The sequence below is a fragment of the Giraffa tippelskirchi genome, chromosome 13 (assembly GCF_054371585.1).
Source record: "Giraffa tippelskirchi isolate mGirTip1 chromosome 13, T2T-mGirTip1v1.2.pri, whole genome shotgun sequence".
Classification (NCBI taxonomy): Eukaryota; Metazoa; Chordata; class Mammalia; order Artiodactyla; family Giraffidae; genus Giraffa; species Giraffa tippelskirchi.
In genome coordinates this window covers 63,554,158-63,574,883 of record NC_137287.1, presented here as the reverse complement: position 1 = coordinate 63,574,883, position 20,726 = coordinate 63,554,158, and the positions used below count along the sequence as shown (strand labels likewise).

Genomic DNA, 20,726 nt, shown 5'->3' with positions numbered 1-20,726 from the left:
TTTTCCAGTAGTCATGTATGGATGTGAGAGTTGGACTATAAAGAAAGCAGAGCACTGACAAATTGATGCTTTTGAACTGTGGTATTGGAGAAGACTCTTGAGAGTCCCTTGGACTGCAAGGAGATCAAACCAGTCAATCCTAAAGGAAATCAGTCCTGAATATTCATTGGAAGGACTGATGCTGAATACTTTGGCCACCTGATCCACTCCTTGGAAAAGACCCTGATGCTGGGAAAGATTGAAGGCAGGAGGAGAAGGGGACAACAGAGGGTGAGATTGTTGGATGGCATCACCGACTGGATGGACTTGAGTTTAAGCAAGCTCCAAGAGCTGGTGATGGACAGGGAAGCCTGGCGTGCTGCAGTCCATGGAATCGAAAAGAGTCGGACATGACTGAGCAACTGATCTGAACTTAACTGAGAGTCTATTCATCTCTTTCCCCTCATTTAAATTCCATTGTTGTGGTTTCATAACTTTCTTTTTCTTGTGTTTGTGGGCAAACTTTTACAGCCTTAATCCTTGGGGTCGTTCTTGACTCCTCAAAGCCACTGACGTTACCAGGAATACAAGCGCACGAGGGAAGCTTGCAGTCATCCCCATTCCCCTCCCCGCCACCAGCTCTGTCTGCCTCCCCTCCCCTCCACCATCACCCAATTCCCCTGAGGAGGGCGGGAAAGGGGGTCTCTTTGAAAGAGCAAACAGAAGAGAACTTGTCTAGTGCAGACTCATAATTTAGAGAGTCTCCATGACTCACTGGTTTATAATGTTGAAGACATGCCTGGTAAATCTGCCTTCTGTCCTTCTGAACATTGCCCCCGGACACCAGCATGCAGCTCTCTTTAGGAACCCTCAAGACTGGAGAGTGAAAGGCTTTTTCGACTATAATACAAAGAAGTATTGAATTTTCCTGAACAACAGCAAGACCTTAGCCTAGCAAGCTAATGCAATATTGATCTGAGCTGGAGCGGCTGCAGGACCCCGATCCGTATTGTGTGTGTGCTCATTTGTGGATTTACATGATAGCGGCTCTTAGGTTCCCTACTTCCCTTATGGTGGAGCCAAAGACCAAGGCGATGAATGCCAACTGTCCCCAAAACAGAAGTATAATTCAAAAATGGAAGGCCTGGAGAATTTAAAAAACAGGCATCAAGCTCTCTCTGCGAGGAGAGATGGCCATTGCTTCTCAGGTGTGAAGGCAACACCGTATTTGTGCTGCTTGAAATAGGAAACGGCAAAAACCCATTCTTTGTATTTTTCCCACTAATCCCTCCATTAATTGGAACCCTACCTTAGAATCAGACAATTTGGCTTTCTGCCACCTTTTTATGAGGAAAAATAGGCAACCATCTACTATAAAGACGTACTATTAAAATAAGATATTTCTGAATAAACACAAAAGGGGATCATTTTAAACAGGTACAAGACCAGCCAATTCTATTTTTCTTAAAGTAAACCTTTTGGTGGAGAATATCTGGATTTTGCAACTTTTCCCCAGAAAAAAGAATTGGCACATTTATGTCATTTATATTTTGGAAGATTTATATCACTGATATTTTATATTTATATCATTGATACTGTATATTTATATTTTAGAAGGTTATTTTTAACATAAAATTCCATCCAGCTTTGATGAAGCTTATTCCTAAAATTGTAATAATAATTCCTAATAATTTGGGGAGTGTAGGTCACAGAGCATTTCCAGCTCTTTCCCCAGCCTGGATGGAGGGCTGGCTTCACGGTGCTGTGAGCTAGGCATTCACATTTGGCCCCATAATTCAGCACAAGCATCTGCAGGCACACTTAGCTCATGGCTCTGAAACTATGTGTAACTTTCACCAATGACTCCAGAGCTGTTAGTTTTGAATCTACGGAGCTTCAAAGAGACCCTAGCTGGAGAAGCAGGGTTCTCCACGTGCATGTCTCGGATCTCACATTTTGGAGTAAACTGCTTCTCTTCGAAGTCAAGTTGAATCACTTTCAATACTTAGTCGTCTAATTCAGTGTCTATGATAAAATGCCACATAAAATCACTTGATGGTTAAAAGCCTTCAGTGCCTTCTGGTTGTTGTTTTTGGAAAGGATATCAAAGAATAAAAGCGATTTTGCTGGCAAGGAAATCTGTGTGTTGAACTACGATGACAAACATGTTCCTTGTGCCACTGACAAAAAAACCCAGGAGGATACACTCTCTCATTTTGCCTAAGAAAGAGTGAGCTCCAATGCTGGCATAGACAGGATGAGGCCAGGTGAATACAAACAAATATACAATCACATTTTTCATATTCCAAAGCCAGTTTTCTCTAGGAATAAGTCAATTCACCCAAAACATGGGTGAATTGCAGGCTGACAACCTGTATTGTTAATTGTTCTTCACTTCAACTCAGTGATTTTCTAGAGCCTGAAAATTACTACTTTGGAAAACCCTTGACACTAATAACAATGCTCTCCTTTCTACGTAAGTTGGTTGATTGGACCTTCTCTTCAGATGTCAATTTAAATATAAGTTCTAGAAAGGAAGGCTGCAAATTTGGGTTGTGAACAAATAAACCCATTATTAAATGTTCCAACTATTATTGCAATACTATTATAATATTGTTTTCCTAATTATCAGATTGAATACTTGGAAATCAATCAGAGCTCTGTTTGGACAAATCTCATTACTTAATGAGGGAGTTTCAATAAAATCATCATAACCCTATTTATATGGTTAAATAAAGGAAAGAAGAGACTCAACTAATGATAACTCACCCATTTGCTCCAATGACAAGCTTTCTCTAAACCTAGATTTTCTCCAGTGCTGTTTACTACTAAGGAACATAGCTAAACTGAATGACACTGATCATTTAATATCATTTCTAAGATAAAGGCAATCTCTTTCACATGATATTAGCTTTTGTTCACAATTTACTTAAATAGTCTTTCTTCCATCTGATAATATTATCTATTTTATAGATAGTTCCAAATCTCTAACTGCATGATTTGTAAGAACTTCCAAGCTGCCCTTTCTGATCTGTGTAGAGTGTGTTCTCCAGAGAAATCTTACTATTAAACCAGACTAAACACAAGACTAGCAGTGCAGCTGCAACAAATTATTTGATATTATCTCCCTCTGTTCAGAATTCGGGTGTGTATTTTTGCCATTCACCTTCTAATTCATAAGGACTGAAATGGAAAACTTTAATTTCACTGGCCACATGGCTACTTCTCCCACCTCCTTCAAATCTGGCTTATTTTCTTAAGACCTGACCTGACCGCCCTATTAAAAAAATTCGACCCATCTTTCTCTCTTTACCATCGGTTTTTTCATGCCTTTATTCTATTTTTTCTTCTTTTCCTTTTTTTTTTTGTTTGTTTATAGCACTTCTCACCTTCTAACATCCCGTGCACGTGATTCAGTTGTCTGTAATCTGCACTGTTTATTACCTCATCCCCTCTGATAGAATCTAAATGGGGCATCCATTTTGCTTTGTTTGCTAAGAGATTACTACAGTGACTGGTACATGGCAGGTGCTCATTAAGTATATTTTTTGAATGGATGATGAACTCAGATGATGTGAACAATGTGTACCAAGGATGTGTGCCAATCTGATTTGATTCCCCAAAGATAAAAATTCCCTAGAGAGCAGAGAAGAAATCCATCTAAATTAGGAACATCCAAATGCTCTCCTCCTTCCTCTCTGAAGTTTCTAAATGTGGTAGCATAGTGAGTGTATCGGAGAAGGCAATGGCACCCCACTCCAGTACTCTTGCCTGGAAAATCTCATGGACGGAGGAGTCTGGTAGGCTACAGTCCATGGGGTCATTAAGAGTCGGACACGACTGAGCAACTTCACTTTCATTTTTCCCTTTCATGCACTGGAGAAGGAAATGGCAACCCACTCCAGTATTCTTGCCTGGAGAACCCCAGGGACAGCAGAGCCTGGTGGGCTGCTGTCTATGGGGTCGCACAGAGTCGGACATGACTGAAGCGACTTAGCAGCAGCAGCAGTGGGTGTATAGTTTACTGTGAAAGTTTTAGCAGGGACTTAACCTCTCTGGTTCTTAGTCTCTGCATTCGCAAAATGACTGACTTGATTTAATTGATGTCTTAAGAGCTCATCTTCTGATGAGTTTATGAATTAATAACCAGTAGGCAAGCCAATGAAATGAGAAAAATACTTCAGTCAGGAAAACCATGGGTTGCTTCCAATTTTCTCATAGAAAAGGTTATGAGACTTTGTAGAGTCTTTTATGGCCTCTGTTTCCTTATCCACAAAATGAAAGCATTAGACTAGAAAATTACTAAGTCTTTTTAGGCTCAAATATTTCATCAACGCTCTGCATAAAGAAAATTGCTGTTTTTCTTTCTCCTTTTGAGCTACTTTTTAAAGTGATGCATGTATATGATGCTTGTAAAAGGATCCTGGGGCCCTTCCCCCTAGATCCTTCCCCTTTGGGGTGTTTTGTGCCATGCTTACCATCGGGGAATCCATCCCAGATTTCTAGCCGGTCATAGCGACAAAACATCCCCCCTGGAGGATTCGAGTCAGGCTCCAGATCAAAGCTTTCAAATTCCAGGACAATCTCTGACATCTTTGGTGCAAAGATAATATAGGTGCATTCTAGGCTGTTGGGATATTTTTCAGGGAATCCAGGGGACTTTATTACCCCACTAGGCGTTGTGTAGTTCTGGGAACATTCAGGACCTACGAGTGAAAGAAAAAAAGGAGCAGAGTGAAAATTCCACTTAAATAACTTGGGCAAAGACAGTTTATCTTTGCAATAAAAGCCCACCATTATAATCGTTGTCCTAATCACTCATTACTCAGCCTTTTCACAGTGGTGATATATACGGAAAGTCGAGTTCAGATTTATTGCATTCACCTTCGTTTTCCATCTGTGTGGAGCAATTTACAAACTTCTGCTGTTGCAGAGGGGAAAAAAAATGACAAATACAAAATCATGTGGGAACAATGAACGAGTAAGCTACAGAAATCTCGACAGAGCCCTCGAGAAATAATTATAGCCCCTTCAATCTTAAATCTTTAAATCTTGAGGCTGACAGCTCTTTATTGGTGAAATAGAACATTTACAAAGGCGAGGGAGAGAATCCAGTGGAGGGAATTTGGGTTTCAGATTCCTCCACCAGTGACTCAGTAATTCTGCCAGATGTGACCTTTGCCTCCTTGACAAACTAAATGTGAAAGGTAATTCGTACATGTACGCAGGGTGAGTGACTCATTCAGAATGGTGTTGACACAGGTGTGCCAGTAAAGTGTGGCTGTTAGTGGGGGCATGATAAACTGGGATGCAGGTCCTGTGGTTTCAAGTCACCTGATACCAATGTTGACATCCTAACTTTCCCCAACATACAGTGCAGGAGGGTGTGTGTGTGTGTGTGTGTGTGTGTGTGTGTGTGTGTGTGTGTGTGTGTGTGTGTGTGTGTGTGTGTGTGTGTGTGTGTGTGTGTGTGTGTGTGTGTGTGTGTGTGTGTGTGTGTGTGTGTGTGTGTGTGTGTGTGTGTGTGTGTGTGTGTGTGTGTGTGTGTGTGTGTGATGCATATATTTATAATGTGTCATTTAAATGATGGTTCAGTGTTATCAAGACTACAAATTACGGCGATTCATAATTTAGGTTGGTTCAGAGCATGCAAACAGTTATTGCAAGTCAACCTTATGAATACATAAAAGACCACAATGTCAGTTCATGGAATCGGCAGTGAATAGGGTGCTATCCACCACACAATTGAAAATGGCCCATCCACACAGACTATCTGACTATCCATGCCAGACTATCAGCTCTGCCCCTTATCGCCACCACTGCCGTTGTGGTCTGGTAAACAGAGATGTCTTGACCTTTCTGAATCTCAGGATCCAATCTGGGGATGTTTGGTTAAACCATTCTTTTTTTACAAAAATATTTACTTATTAGTTTGGCTGTGTTGGGTCTTAGATGCAGCATGTGGCATTTTCATTGCGTCGTGTGGGATCTTTCATTGTGGCCCATGGACTATCGAGTTGCAATGGGCAGGCTTAGCTGCCCTGCAATATGTTGGACCTTAGTTCCCCAACCACAGATCAAACCCAGGTCCCTTGCATTGCAAAGTGAATTCTTAACCACTGGACCACCAGGGAAGTCCTAGTTCACCAATTCTTTTCCAGGGCCATTGCCACACTGATGGGGACTCTGCAAGGGCATATAAGGATTCAAGTCCAAATAGGGAAGCTTGTGGAGCTTGTTCTTAACTAAATATTCTTCCAAAGTGCCAAGTACTAAAGGCAACGTGTTTGGCATCAATATGCATTAAATTTAACTAATAGATCTCTATTTTTAGTGGCGAGGGCTAGTAAGTTCACTCTCCACCTCAGTGCATCTGGCAGCATGTTGAGAAAAGAAATCAATCTCTTTCTCCCCATGCATATATTAGCCATGGCCCTGGAGACGCAGAAGACTACTTAGTAGATGGCACAATAAACCTGGCCCATAGAGGTCTGAGTTGAATAAATACCTTCCAAAGCCTTCTACGATGGGGCTCACCCTTCAGCACAATGGCTTCAAATGCTTATCTATTCAATTATGGTTAAAAAAATTATTACCAAGTGGCATTTTGCCATGTCAATTTCAAGTAAAGAGATTGTGGAATGTGCTGTATAATTTCTAACATGTTTCTAAGCTATTTGGTGGCATCTGAGATAACAGTAACTATGCCAATTTGTCATTAACTCAAAAGTCATTCATTCATATCTAGTTAATTGGGAACCCTTTAGAATTTTATTTCCAAGATGTAGGAACAGAGACCCTGGAGACCTCCAACCTCCTCCCCAGGGCTTTGGCTGGCAAAGCGAACAGCAGAGTTTAATGCAGGTTCCAATATTTTCTCCTTCTTAAAAAGATAAAATTATACAGTTGAGGTTAAGATTTAATGAGAAAAAAAAGAACGAATTAAGGGTGCTGTTTCAAAATCAAATAAATTCCAATGCTTTCATGCAAATCCTTGTCATGTCAGATGCCTTTGGAAGCTGGCCCAGGTTTTCTCAGGTATTTTGACAAAGGCTGGGGACATTCTGGGCTTCCTAGGTGGTACTAGTGGTAAAAACCTGCCTGCAAATGCAGGAGATGTATAAGATGTGGGTTTGATCCCTGGGCTGGGAAGATCCTCTGGAGGAGGGCAAGGCAACCCACTTCGGTATTCTTGCCTGGAGAATCCCATGGACAGAGGAGCCTGGCAGGCTACGGTCCATAAGGTTGCAAAGAGATGGACACAATTTGTAATGCATGCATGGGGACATTCCACGGGGAAGTGGAAGCAAGCTGGATGGAGCACCAAGAGATTTGAGTTCCACCGCCTTGCTAACCTGCTGTGTAGCCTGGGTGACCTCGTAATCTTCCTAGTCCTCAGATTCTGTGCATCACACATGAGAGGTGGGCTTTAGGATTTGAAAATAAAGCCTTTCAAACTCAAAGCTGCTTCTGTAATTTCTTACTTTCTCCATTAGACATCAAAATTTGTTTTAATGAGTTCTTTATTCTTTATTGTACAAGCTTGCCACAGTTGAGGGAGCACTTCCCCCAATGGATGATGGCAGGAGAGGGTTGAGGGATCCCGGGGTAAATACACAAGCCACAAACAGGACTGAGGGTGAGCAGCCAGGGTGCCCAGGAGGGTGTGAGCTGCTGGGTAAGGGATGCACACACAGCAGTGGCACCCAGTGACACCACGCTTTTCCTGTTATTTGTAAGAATGAGAGCATCCAGTGTAGCCACAGGCATCCCACATTTCGTTGTTAAGGACCATCAGGATGGATAAGGATGATAGCTAAGATATCCTCTTTGGAATTATACTTAAATGTACAGACTCTTAATCTAATAACATATGAAGTCACCAATCCTGCTCTCAATAAATGCTATCCCTTCCCTGACTGCGACCCATAGGAAATGGTACAGCTTCTTCCAGCATCTGGGCCTGGGTGACAGGGGAAGGACAGGGGAAGGGTGGGAGGTGGGCAGGGTGGGGTTTCCTCGAGAAATTCTTTAGCTGAATGGGAATCATTTTAGGGCTGATGGCCCAAGGTTTCAGTATCTGTGAAGAGGAGGAGAGTGGGTACCCCAGGAGAGAACTAGGGTGTCCTGGAGGCTCCAGGAGGCATGGGGAGAGGTGGGCACTGCTCCCTGCCACCCACTGGGCAAAAATGGTCGTCTAGAAATGTAGACTCAGGGATGCAAAAATGGCCCTGTAACCTACTGCCAGAAATCCTTAAGGCCAATGGGTGAACGAATAATGCATTGGTTCAATTATGATTAGTCTAATTTATGTGTTTTGAAGAAATCTGAAATTGCTGCAGCCTGAAAGAAGTCTATATTTTTCAAAGAACAGAGATTCTATAATATTTATCATGAAATTGCTTTCAAGGAAAGAATGTCCGTGAACCTATGTGTGTGTGAATGTATTCTTCTAGTTCATGATTTTTAATGGAGTATCTGTAAGAACTATAGTATGTGCAACAAGGAAGAAAGATGTTTTCTTTTTTAGGTGGTACTAATTTAGTTGGGAAATGAGAAACATATATGTGATAAAACTTGAAAATATTTAGGAAAAACACACTGGTTAGTGAAATACAGTTGTGTTTGTGTATATATACATACAGTATCTATAAGTGTATATCTGTGTTGTATGATAGAGGACAAGCTGGGTAAGTGTAGGAAAATGAAAAGTACATTAATTAAGAACAATAAACTTGGAGTCAGGTTTCCATGGAGGTTAAAAGGCTTAAGCCAGAAGAGAGAGAGAGAGAGTGCTGTACAGTTTGGAGGGGCCAGCTTCACTGTAACAGTTAGTGTGTATGGCACACAACTTCTGGGACATGCTCTGCTACGGGTTTTCATTTCAACTGATCTTCACAAAGAGCCAGTGCCAGATACTGTTATCCATTTTTCAGATGAGGAATCCAAGGCTCTGAACATTCACACAGATGGGCAGTGGCCGAATCAAAATTCACATGCAGATCTGCTGGGCCTCACCCAGCGCACCCTCTAACCCTCTAACCTGGGGCAGGAAGATGGGCCGTGAGTTGATGCAGGTGAAGCCAGGAAGGCTGGGAGCAGCTGATGTCAAGACCTAAGCATGACCTCAGAGAAAACTGAGGCTTCACCTGACAGGTGACAAATACCTGTCATAGGCATTCTGGGGATTGTAGTTTGATGACTGTTTCAGAGGCTACATGTAGGATTAGAGAGCATGGGGATAACCACTAGACAGTTCTATTTGTTCAATGGCAGTGGATGTGGAAAGAAAGCTGTGACACTCTCTTTTTAATTGAGCTATAGTTGATTTATAAGATTATATAAGGTTCAGGTGTACAGTCTGGTGATTCGAAATTTTCTGAAGACGTGACTCTGAGATTTTTGAATGAAAATCCAAAAGAACCGGCAGCTATATTGGCTGTAGGGAGGCAAGAAGAGAAAGAAGAAAATAAGGCTTCAAGTCTCAAGGATGACATTGGGCAGTGGGTTAAGAGGGGAATTCACAGTGCATCTGAGACTAACAGAAGTTTGGGGGCTGAGTTCATCTGGAAGGAAGCAGAATTCTTAATGACTTAGGGAAGATCTTGCTATTTCTCCATCCACCACCTTCAGATCTTTGAGAAACACTGACAATGGAAAGCTGTTCTTACCTCTTTTTCTGACACTTTTTTTCTTTGATGCTGTCAGATGCAGGTAAGCAAGCAAACGCGTGTGTTTGTGCGTGCGTGTACGAACGCATACGTGGATTTACACAGGTCAAACAGCTTTCAACACAAGGAAATACATACGTAGTCATGTGAGCCCACTGAGATCCTACGTCTGCTGTTATTTATACTAAAGGACTTCTAAGCATGTGCTCAGATGAATTTCTGAAAAAAGTTCTCTCCATCTATCCATATTTATATGGGACAGTACCAGAGTTCTTTGAAATTTAAAGAAGTTGTGCCAATGCTCCCAGAAACGCTTAAAGTCCTTTTTTTGTTATTCTCGGTGGCCACTGACCCAGAAGACCTTAGGCTTTTGTATTTGGTGTGGCTAGATTTTTTTCTATTAAATAAAGCCCTTTTTCATATATTCCAGGACAATACGTTTAAATCTGGCAGTTCTGTCCCTGGAGGGTCTCCCACACATTAAGGCCAACTTAAAAGGGAAGGTGGGACTGAAATCATAGCAGCAATCTACAGGCTGCTGTGGAAAACAGTGACATCCAGATAAAGATACAATTTTTATTAACTGGCTGACATGTGAGTTTAATTCCTCAAACCTGGGAGACTATACATTCTCAGATTCTATCCTGTCCCAATATATACCATTGTGACAGAAGATGGTGGTGCTTTAGTCACTGAGTCATGTCCAACTCTTGTGACTCCACTGACTGTAGCCCATCAGCCTCTTCTGTCCATGGGATTCTCCAGGCAAGAATACTGGAGTGGGTTGCCATTTCCTTCTCCAGGAGATCTTCCCAACCCAAGGGTTGAACCCAGGTCTCCTGCACTGCAGGCAGATTCTCTATTATCTTACCACTGAGCCACAAGGGAAGCCCTGAGAGAAGATTAGTAAGTTATTATTTTGGAGGGGGCAAGTGGATAATTAATTCTAGAGGGGAATGTCATTTAAAGCATTATTATTTTGTTTCCTCCAAGTTCTTGCCCCAACCATGTTTCCATTAATGGAAAGCTTCTTCCTCCAAAAGTTTTTTGAAACTCTAAGGCTAGTGGACTACTGCTTGGCTTTTCCCGGGAGCGACCAGTTTTGAATTTTGCAATAAAATAAAGGGAACAGGATGTATTGAGCTGGCCAAAAAGTTCATTCGCGTTTTTCCATAACATCTCACAGAAAAACCTGAATGAAATTTTTGGCCAGCTCAATACATGATTTTCAGGTAAGAGGGACTCATGCCTTTTTTAATGAAAGAAATAAAACTTCAAGAGTAGACCCAACTTATTTTTGAAGAAAAAAGAAAATAATAAATGCTTTTAAAGGAGCTTTACAGAGTATACACTTTAAAAACACTGGTCAGTATATTAGAATGATGAAATTCTGATTCTTAAAATACATTTAAACAGTTTTTTAGACATACCTCCTCCATACAGTGGGTAACTATTCTTTGTGCAAAGTATTCTCAACGTTTTTTGTAATGGGAATATCTGACTTTTTACCAAAAGATTAAAAACATTACTCCTTGTCTTTCTTTTCACTTTGTCTTTCGTGAGATCAAGTGAGGTTCATGACCACTCAGTCACACCTGGTCTCCTGTAAGTCACTTACCTTTCTTGAAAATTTCATAACGTATGGAAAATCCTGCCCCGTGTGTCTCATAGTCAGAGACAAATTTGATAAAGAGAAATGGCCCTGAAGATATGAAAGAAGAAGGGGCGATCTTTCCACAGAACTTTCCCAATACACGTCCGTTTTCGTTTTCTCCATCGATGACCTCCACATAGTCATACCTGAGACAAAGGTGGAAGGAAACATCAGGTTAGGGAGAAAAGTCCTTTTAATTTCAATCATTTAGAAGCCAGCATTCTCCACCATGGTCTGTCTGGAGAAAAAAATAAGTGCTATCTGCATTCACTGCTGGATTTCACAGAGAGGGGAAAAAAATGTCTAGCAAAAAGAAATAATTAAAATGGACTACATCATGTCCATGCACATCATCTGGTAACACAGAACTGTTAAGAATAATGGTGTCCATTATACTCGCAGACAATGTCAGTTAAAGTAACCAATTAACAAGAAAAAGGAAAATCTCATGAGTACAATTCTCTATTATTAAGTTGTGTTCCTTTGTCTGGGGTTGAGGGGGTGTCAATACATAATACTATGCATTCTTTTCAAACTGTGAAGTTCTTTTATGAATTCAAAATGTCTCCTTGGCTGGAGCTCTCCATGAATAATACTTTGATTTCTGTGAGCAACCCTCTAAACATATGGCCACAGAATAATAAACAGATTCTTTACTATTTAACTCAATTCCACTAAACTCCAGGCTTCGCAGGAAAAAACCTCTCTCAGTATCCACTGCGGTCAAAACAAAGATTTTCTTCCCCCCAAACTACAACTTGAACTGCAGAACATAATCTCTACAAAGAAAAAAGTTTATTTAAAATTCAAAAGTAAGTGTTTACTACCAGCCTGAATCTTTAAAGGAATGCTGTCATTGGAAAAGAAAACATGACAGACTTGGAATCATCAAAGTGATATGATTTTTAAAAATTCAGGCTTCATGATAATACAGTGAGATAAATGATAAAGGGAGTAGCAATAAAATACTAGCCTGAAGAATGCACTGAGATAATGCATTTGTTTGAATAAACCTTCTTCATCTCTAAAATACGGAAATCCATCTCCAGTAAAGTAGCATCTCCTAGGAAAACAGGAATATTTTTGTTTGTTTGGCATTATCTATTTCTTAGTGTCTTGCTCTTCTTTTTCTTTTTATTATTTATTTGCCAAGTCACCTAGGAGTCAGATAACCAGATAATCTCATTTGGACTCCATATTTCTTCTAGAACTGACGTGAAGACATTATAATCCATTCATTTCAAACCTGCATTTCTCTGTTGAACTTGATTCAAAAGTCCTGGGATATATTCATTTCAGGAATGGCTAAAATATGGCAGTAACATAAACTGCATCTGGCAATTTAAAAGAGATCAAAGTGCGGGAAATCTTCATGATGACCAATGTCATCCTTAGCAATCCTTTTCAAACTGTCCAGGACACATGACTTACGTTTATGTAAAGTCTCATGAGACAACTGCAAAGATGCTATCACGAGTCCAAGTGGATAGCTTAAGGCTCTCTCAATTAAAAATGACATTACCTCATCAGTTAAGACTGTGTGCCAGCCTTGTGTATATCAAGAAGAAAATAAAGCTGACATTGATGGAATGAAGTACTAACATATGTGAATTATTGTATTAACTGCACTTCCCCTGCTGCATCTGCTGATTGCAAAAGCAATCACTGGCCAGTGAGCATCACTGTCCTTTGAAAAGCTATGGAGCCACACAGAAGAACTGTTTGTTTCTCTATACATTGGGAGATGCTTTGCACGCTCAGATAAAGGAGGAGGAGGAGGAGGAGAACTGGAGGATGAGGAGGAGGAAGAGGATGAAGACGGTGTTATGTTCAAAATCCTCAGTGGCTTTTTATAGTCAACCGAGGGCCACTGGAAAGAACCCCGCCTCTGTACTCCTGAAAGCCTCACAAGCTGGCATTTCTGCAGTAATTCCTTTTATCTCTGCAGCTTCATTGACTAGGCAGGTCTGCGCAGTTTACCCCACACTCGCTTATAATTTAACTGTGATTGGAGAGGCTGGCTGTGTTTGGCCTGGCGACCGTGCATCCAGCGCTGCTCTATAGGCTTTTTACTTGCATCCCGACATGGTCTGAATATTAAGTGGCCACATCCTAGTGCATTTTGCCTTCCAGACACAAATCAGAGAGGTGGGTCAGGCATTATGAGGACTAAAGGGCATTTCTGCAAGGAGACCTCTCTCCCAGGTATGAGAGAACTCAGCTATTAGACTGCTGGGGATGTATAACAGGGGAGGAAGCTAGTCTTTTAATCCACGTTATCTGCTAGTGGTAAATTCTAAGCTCTCCTCTTGGCAACAGTAAAAGCTATTTTTAAAAGGGGCAGAGGGAATAGACGTTCTACCCAGCAACAGATAAGTCACTGCATCTTAAGTGCCAATTTTAGGCAATGGGATTTTTCGGGACACAATAGTTACATTTATACGCCAGGATGCTGCTATCATTTTAGCACTTCCCTTCCCGGTACCATCCGACAGGCGCCCCCAAATGTATCACAGAGAGCGGTTCATGTAAATATTCAGGAGGGTGTACACGTACAAATTGCAAAGGGTGATACTGCCAAGGAAGTTAAAAAAGCAGCCAGCCTCTCCCTCTGAAGTTGAGACCAGTTCCACTCCATAAGTTTCTCGCTGGCAAATGTGATGCCAGGAATGCAGCTAGTGTGTCAGCATCCCTCCCCGGAGACTTAAATGTGTCACCACAGCAACGCACCCAGCCTGCATTGGCCGGAGGCCCAGGATCCTGAGTTTGCAGATTTCGGTCCCCCAGCCGGCTGCACTGCTCTGTTCCTGCTGCCGGCACGGCGAGCACTGCGATCCTTGTGATGCTGGCATCCTCAGTCCTGATTCCAGAGACCTGCACAGGCGAGCCTGGAGGCACCTGTCTGATTCGCATTCTGGACCTACGAGCCTGGGCTCGGGAGGAGAGCTGGGGATGGTGTCTTGGGACTCTAATTCAGAGAAGCTAGAGGAGGGTTCATGGGCTTCCCAGGCGGTGCTAGTGGTAAAGAACCTGCCTGCCAATGCAGGAGACATAAGAGACTCGGGTTCGATCTCTGGGTCGGGAAGATGCCCTGGAGGAGGCCATGGCAACCCACTCCAGTATTCTTGCCTGGAGAATCCCCATGGACAGAGGCGCCTGGCTGGCTACAGTCCAGTTCAGTTCAGTTCAGTCACTCAGTCGTGTCCGACTCTTTGCGACCCCATGAATTGCAGCACGCCAGGCCTCCCTGTCCATCACCAACTCCCGGAGTCCACCCAAACCCATGTCCATCGAGTCGGTGATGCCATCTAACCATCTCATCCTCTGTTGGCCCCTTCTCCTCCTGCCCTCAATCCTTCCCAGCATCAGGGTCTTTTTAAATGAGTCAGCTCTTCGCATCAGGTGGCCAAAGTATTGGAGTTTCAGCTTCAACATCAGTCCTTCCAATGAACACCCAGGACTGATCTCTTTGCAGTCCAAGGGACTCTCAAGAGTCTTCTCCAACACCACAGTTCAAAAGCATCAATTCTTTGGTGCTCAGCTTTCTTTATAGTCCAGCTCTCACATCCATACACGACCACTGGAAAAACCATAGCCTTGACTAGACGGACCTTTGTTGGCAAAGTAATGTCTCTGCTTTCACAAAGAGTCGGACACGACTGAAGTGACGTAGCACATGGAACAGGGTTCACAAAGTTAACCCATCTGTTTCTTTGGAGTCCTGCTCCAGAAAAAGAATGTTCCAGGTGACAAGAAGGCTGCATCTGGGTCCACAGTGTACCACCCACCGGTGCAGAAAAGCCCTTCCTCAGACATCACCGCCCCACGTTTCATCATAGGAATGCCACCATCTTGTGGATTTGGCCATCTCTTAAAAAAAATTGTCTTTTAAAAAAATTTTGGCTGTGCTGCATGGTTTGTGGGATCTTAGCTCCCTGTCCATGGATCGAACCCAGAACACCTGCATTGGACTCGCAGAGTCCTAACCACTGGATCGTCAGGGAATTCCCCCATCTCTCTTTTTAAACCTTCTACCTTAAAGTTTTCACTTCCTGCACGAATAATGGTAAAGCAGCTAACCTTTACTGGGAATAAAGCAAAGCTCTCTCTGCTTAACCTTCTTACAATTAAAGACATTTCCCCAAGGTTTCCTTTTTCAGGTGTGAAGGCTTGGCAGGGGCGGGGGTGGGGGTGGGGTGGGGGCTCTTCTCATGAAGGCTTGGCAGGGGCGGGGGTGGGGGTGGGGTGGGGGCTCTTCTCATGAGTGTTCCTGGCTTTAAGCCCAGGCTTCTTAAGTCCCAGGCATCTTGTTGACATATCTCCAACCTTCACCCTACCTAGGTATATGTGGGTGGTAAAAACATTTTGAATCCTAATAGTAATCACAAGTTAGGTTTCCCATAAGAGTGATAAAAGAATAAAGATTTCCTTCTAAGAATTCTTGAAAGGATTACTCGGAGATTATTATTATTATTTTCTTCTGGAAAGTTTAAATTATGGTTTTAGGAAAATGGCCAAGGAAGGAGAAAAGTGATGGGAAAATGAGAAACGTCTTCAGTCACTAAAGAGTGGTTTGGGAGGCTTTCTAGGTATGCAGTGCTGAATAGACAAATAGCATACTTTACTTAAGTCAGGTTTTCTCCTCTGAGTGCAAATGACCCCTGACTCTATGGAGGGGCCCGTTAATGGTTAAAAAAAAAAAAACAATTAATCCTCTGTAGGGTGTTGTCTGTATGGGGAGCTACTGCACCAAGCCCCCTCACAGCTTCTGGACATTCTCGAGTTGTTGAGAAGGGGGATTTTAGGTAATGGTGTCTTTTTAATCTCCTTCCAAAAGGATCTTCCCCCATGTGCATACCTACGTTAATAATGGAGAAATTCGATACCTGACATCATAAACCAGAGTGAGAAATGATGTTGGCTAACATAATTTTCACCTGCAAAAATGTGTTTCTTTGGATATTTAGTCTATTTTACACGAGGCATTAATAGCCATCCCAACTGAGCAAGCTGTAAACGATTACTGTTCTGCTGCCCAAGAATTACCTTCCCTATTCCCCAGAAGAGAACAGATTTTTTTTTTCTTAGAGTATTAGAAAGAGAATGGGGATATAAAAATTTACAGCGATGGAGCTAGGAGGGGCCAATTAGTTTGCGTCTGTGTTTCTGAGAGATTTTACATGATCCACCTCCTAACTGTTCTGGCTTCCTTGCAATGTTCTAATCAAGGGAAATACACAAAAAGCCTTATAAGGTTCACAGTCTCTTCTGTTGTAAAGGACTCTTTAGAAATCTATTCAAAAGAAATAAACTGGAATAATGTCAAATATGTTTGCAAAAAGTATTGCCCAAAGCTTTATAATAATGGGGAAAATGGAATTAAGGCAGATAGAAAGGAAGTAAGAAGGAATTTACATACATTCATATGGAGGAATACTATGCAGTTATTAAAAAGAATGTTCAACAAAAGTTTCTGATAACAAAGGAAAAATGCTTATGATAAATAAGTGAAAAATCAGAACATAAAACTCTATACAAGATATCCTCTATTTTTATTTGTATGAAGTAAAAGAACAGGAAGGAAATATGCAAGGTGTTAACAAGTGTTTATCTCTGGGTGGTGAGATTATTTCTCTGTTATTATTATTATTTCTGTATCTTTCAAAATTTTTATAATGAACAAGTAAGTGCTCCTTTGTCATCAGATAAAAGTTATTTTGAAAAGCATTAATATCTATGCATAAAGTCTCAAATCAACACCTTGTGTTGCAGCTAACAACTATGTTTATTGGTCACAAAACACTATCTTCAATGATGCTTTATTTGGAAATAAATCAAAGGCTTTGCCTTTTGTTTTTAAAACAACAGGATCAATGAAACTCCCTGTATTTGGCGGGGCGGGGGTAGGGGGGCAGTACTAGAAAGTTAAAATGAATCAGATTGGATTTCGTACTTTCTGAAATGCTGGCAGTAATACTTTTTCACTGTCGTGTGTTTATGTGGATTTGCATGACGTTTTAGACTGTTGACATGGTCTGCATTTTTTTCCAGTTGGAGGTGGCTGCCTGTGAGACGTTGGAGTAGCAGATTAGGATTTGAGTGGCATTTCTGTTGCCCCACCATCAAGTTCCTTCACTGATCTTATCACCCAAACTCAGGTTCCAGCTATGAGGAGACGAGGGTCTACTGTCTACTGACCTTTGAGATAAGCACAAGTGCCAGGGTGCAGGTGTGACCGCTGGCTGGCCTGGTCTGTGCCACAGAGCCATGAAGAGCCGGGAGCGAAAACACCAGGCAGCTTTGCTCAGTGCCTGCTGCATGTACTTCAGCCAAACCATCTCTCTCTAGTAACCTACTCCACTGATGGTAAATGGGATATCAAACATCTCACTCTTCTTGAATCAAAAAATTGCTACAAACACTGTCTTTTGTTCAGTGTCATTGTCCTCCTCAAAGGCCCACACAGTGTTACTCTCGTTACTTGTCCATAGGTCTCCAGATCATTCTCCTCCAGGAAGTTCCAATGCCACAGGGTCCACCTGACACCTCTCCTGTGTGGATCCTTTGATGAAAGCTCAATAAAGATTTCCATACGCATCATAGGCTGATAGCCCCTTCTCAAATAATCAGAGTGCAGTGAAACTCACAAAGCTTGACCTCACATGTTAACATTTTCATTTTTCAAGTTTTGTAATGCCTCAGAGCCATAATAATGAATATCAATAACTTTATTGCATCCATAGAAAATGGATGATTAATAGGTTAGGTAATACTATAATAATATGTATAAAAATGAACAGTCCCAGGAAATGAGGTTATTATAAAACTAAAGAAGGAAAATCTTTAAGGACAAACTTTTACTGGAGTAAAAAGAAATTTTAAATGGTTTTCACCACAGTAACACAAAGGGCTAATCAAAGGGAGTGGGTCATGGCTGGTTAAGACCAACTAGAAAAAGAGAGGAATAATGATAATAAACATTCCGCAGGTAGCAGACAGTTTCCTGCTGCTGTGTAATGAGTCACTCCAAATATAGGGGCTTAAAACAGAACACATTTATTAGCTCAGGTCAAAGGCTTCCCAGGTGGTGCTAGTGGTAAGAACCTGCCTGCCAATGCAGGAGATGCTGGAGACAAGGGTTCCATCCCTGGGTTGGCAAGATCCCCGAGAGGAGGGCATGGGAACTCACTCCACTATTCTTGCCTGAAGAATCCCATGGACAGAGGAGTCTGGCAGGCTATGGTCCATGAGGTCACAAAGAGTCAGAGATGACTGAAGCTACTTAGCATGCAGGCACACACTGGCCTGGCTAGGGTTTCCACTCAATGTATCATAAGACAGAAGTCAAGTGTCCACAGGGCTACATTCTCATCTGAGTTCTATGTCTTCATTACAGTTCATATTGCTGTGGCAGTTTCCTGCAGTTAGGAGACTACAGTCCCCATCTCCTTGCTCCCTGCTGGCTGAGGGCTGCTCTCAGATCCCAGGGGCCACCCACCTTCCTTGCCACACAGCTCTCTCCAGCTTCAAAGCCAGCAACAGAGATATTCCCTCACACTGGATTCTTCCTATGCTTCAAAACCCCTCAAGAAAAGCTGGGTCCTTAGTGAGCATTCACCTGATTAGGCCAGGCTCGCCCAGGATAACCTCCCTTTCTCAAGGTCACCTGATCTGGCAACGTAATTAAATCTGCAGAATCCCTGTACAGCAGCACCTAGATTAACAGATGATTGAGTAACTAGAAGAAGCTGTGTGTAACCAGGCTTAAAGATTTTGTCTACTACCCAGACCCAGCTCTGGATGGACACATGAAGCTTGGAAGCTGCAGTACAAACTCAAGCAGTGGGGATGGTCCATGTACATCCCCTGAAAGGGCAAAGGCTAGTAGGATCCAGGGTAAGACAGAGGGCAGGGGTGGGCAACTGCAGCAAGGCTGAAAGCTAAAGTCTCAAAGGGGACAGTAGGGCAGAGGTACCACCTGCCAGTTCTCAGGTCACACTAGCTGGTTTGGAAGCCCTGAGCCCAGGGTCCTCAATTGCAGACAGGAAAGCAGGTTTCTGGAGTGAGCCATGTGCTTCTGATCAAAGCAAAAACAGACACCACAAAATTGTCCAACACATATGTCTAGAGACAGAAGAGTGATAATAGCTTAATCCAAAAATAAATATATAAAAGAACTCAAGACATGGTGTAAAAGAATGGTCAAAATATACATAATTTTAACAGAAAATGTTTGGAGTTTGAATTTCTTATTTCTGTGGGATCTCACTTTATAATTAAGATTTATTGGCACAGAAGATAAAAAAAAATGCTTCACATGGGAAAAAATCTCTATGGTTAAACTCAGATTATGAAATCCAAAGATGCATTTCAAACGGAAGATTAAGGACGCCTCCCTTAAAACAACTCCAAGGTAATGGAGTCGTCCAGTGTCAAACTTGTGAAGTTCAGTATTTATAGAAAAATTCACATGCCTTTAATTACAATAAATTCAGTTCCCAAGTAAAATGGTGCCATCTGGAAGATATTAACATCATTTACAACTTGTTCGCCTCCCTATTTCATAGAAAATTTTTACTTCTTGCCAACTTTCCACTGTTCTCAGGGTTAAAAAAAAAAGGAATTAACTTTCATGGATTGTCTCAAGATGGGTTTATATAGCTAGTCAAGTCATCAAAAAGTGACAAGAGGGGGCGTCTTGGACACATTTACTTCCTTCTTCTTTACTTTAAATCCTAAAGTTTTGGGTTTTGTTTGTTTGTTTTAAATAAAGCCTGTTCTCTCCTCTCTGCTCCTCTTCTCTCAGCCTTCTCACGGGGATAAAGTGGAGAGACAGTTGGGGTGTTAAAAAGCGGGGTTCTGGGACTTCTCTGGTGGTCCAGTGGTGAAGAATCCGCCTGCCAATGCAGGGGACACAGGTTAGATCCCTAGTTCAGGAAGATTCCACATTGCTGCCGGGCAACTAAGCCCGTGTGCCACAACTGCTGAGCCTGTGTGCTGCAACAAGAGAAGCCACTGCAATGAGAAACCACAACTGGAGAATAGACTCTGATCACCGAAGCTAGAGAAAGCCCGTGCGCAGCAACGAAGACCTAGCACAGCGAAAAATAAATAAATATTAAAAAAAAAATCCAAACAACAAAAAAACAAAACTGGGTTCTGGTGTGGGCTCTGAGCTTCAGGACTCACTCCTGCACCTTTAATCTATTAAGACGTGCCCCATCTTTGACCTCCCACAAAGTCTCAAAGGGAACCATGGGGCAGGAGGTGCTACCTGCCTGGCCATCCATCAAATTAGCCAAACTGGGGTGACTGTGACCCAAGTCCTCACACTCTTGTCACTGATTAGCTGAGTGTCACTTACTGACATCTGTAAGCCTCAGTGGCTCACCTGCAAAAATGGATGAAATAATTAACTTGCA

At 42.1% G+C, this 20,726-nt stretch overlaps 1 protein-coding gene across 5 annotated transcripts in view; it reads right to left on the bottom strand.

Annotated features, from left to right (window-relative positions):
- Positions 1-20,726, bottom strand: part of NRP1 (neuropilin 1) — a 145,885-nt gene that overhangs the window by 77,560 nt on the left and 47,599 nt on the right. For all 5 annotated transcript variants that reach the window (XM_081558730.1, XM_081558731.1, XM_081558734.1 and 2 more), the window contains exons 3-4: positions 11,269-11,450; positions 4,458-4,685 (exon numbers count right to left, since the gene is read on the bottom strand). In XM_081558730.1, coding sequence (XP_081414856.1) covers positions 4,458-4,685; positions 11,269-11,450 — 410 coding nt within the window. The remainder of the gene's footprint in view (positions 1-4,457; positions 4,686-11,268; positions 11,451-20,726) is intronic.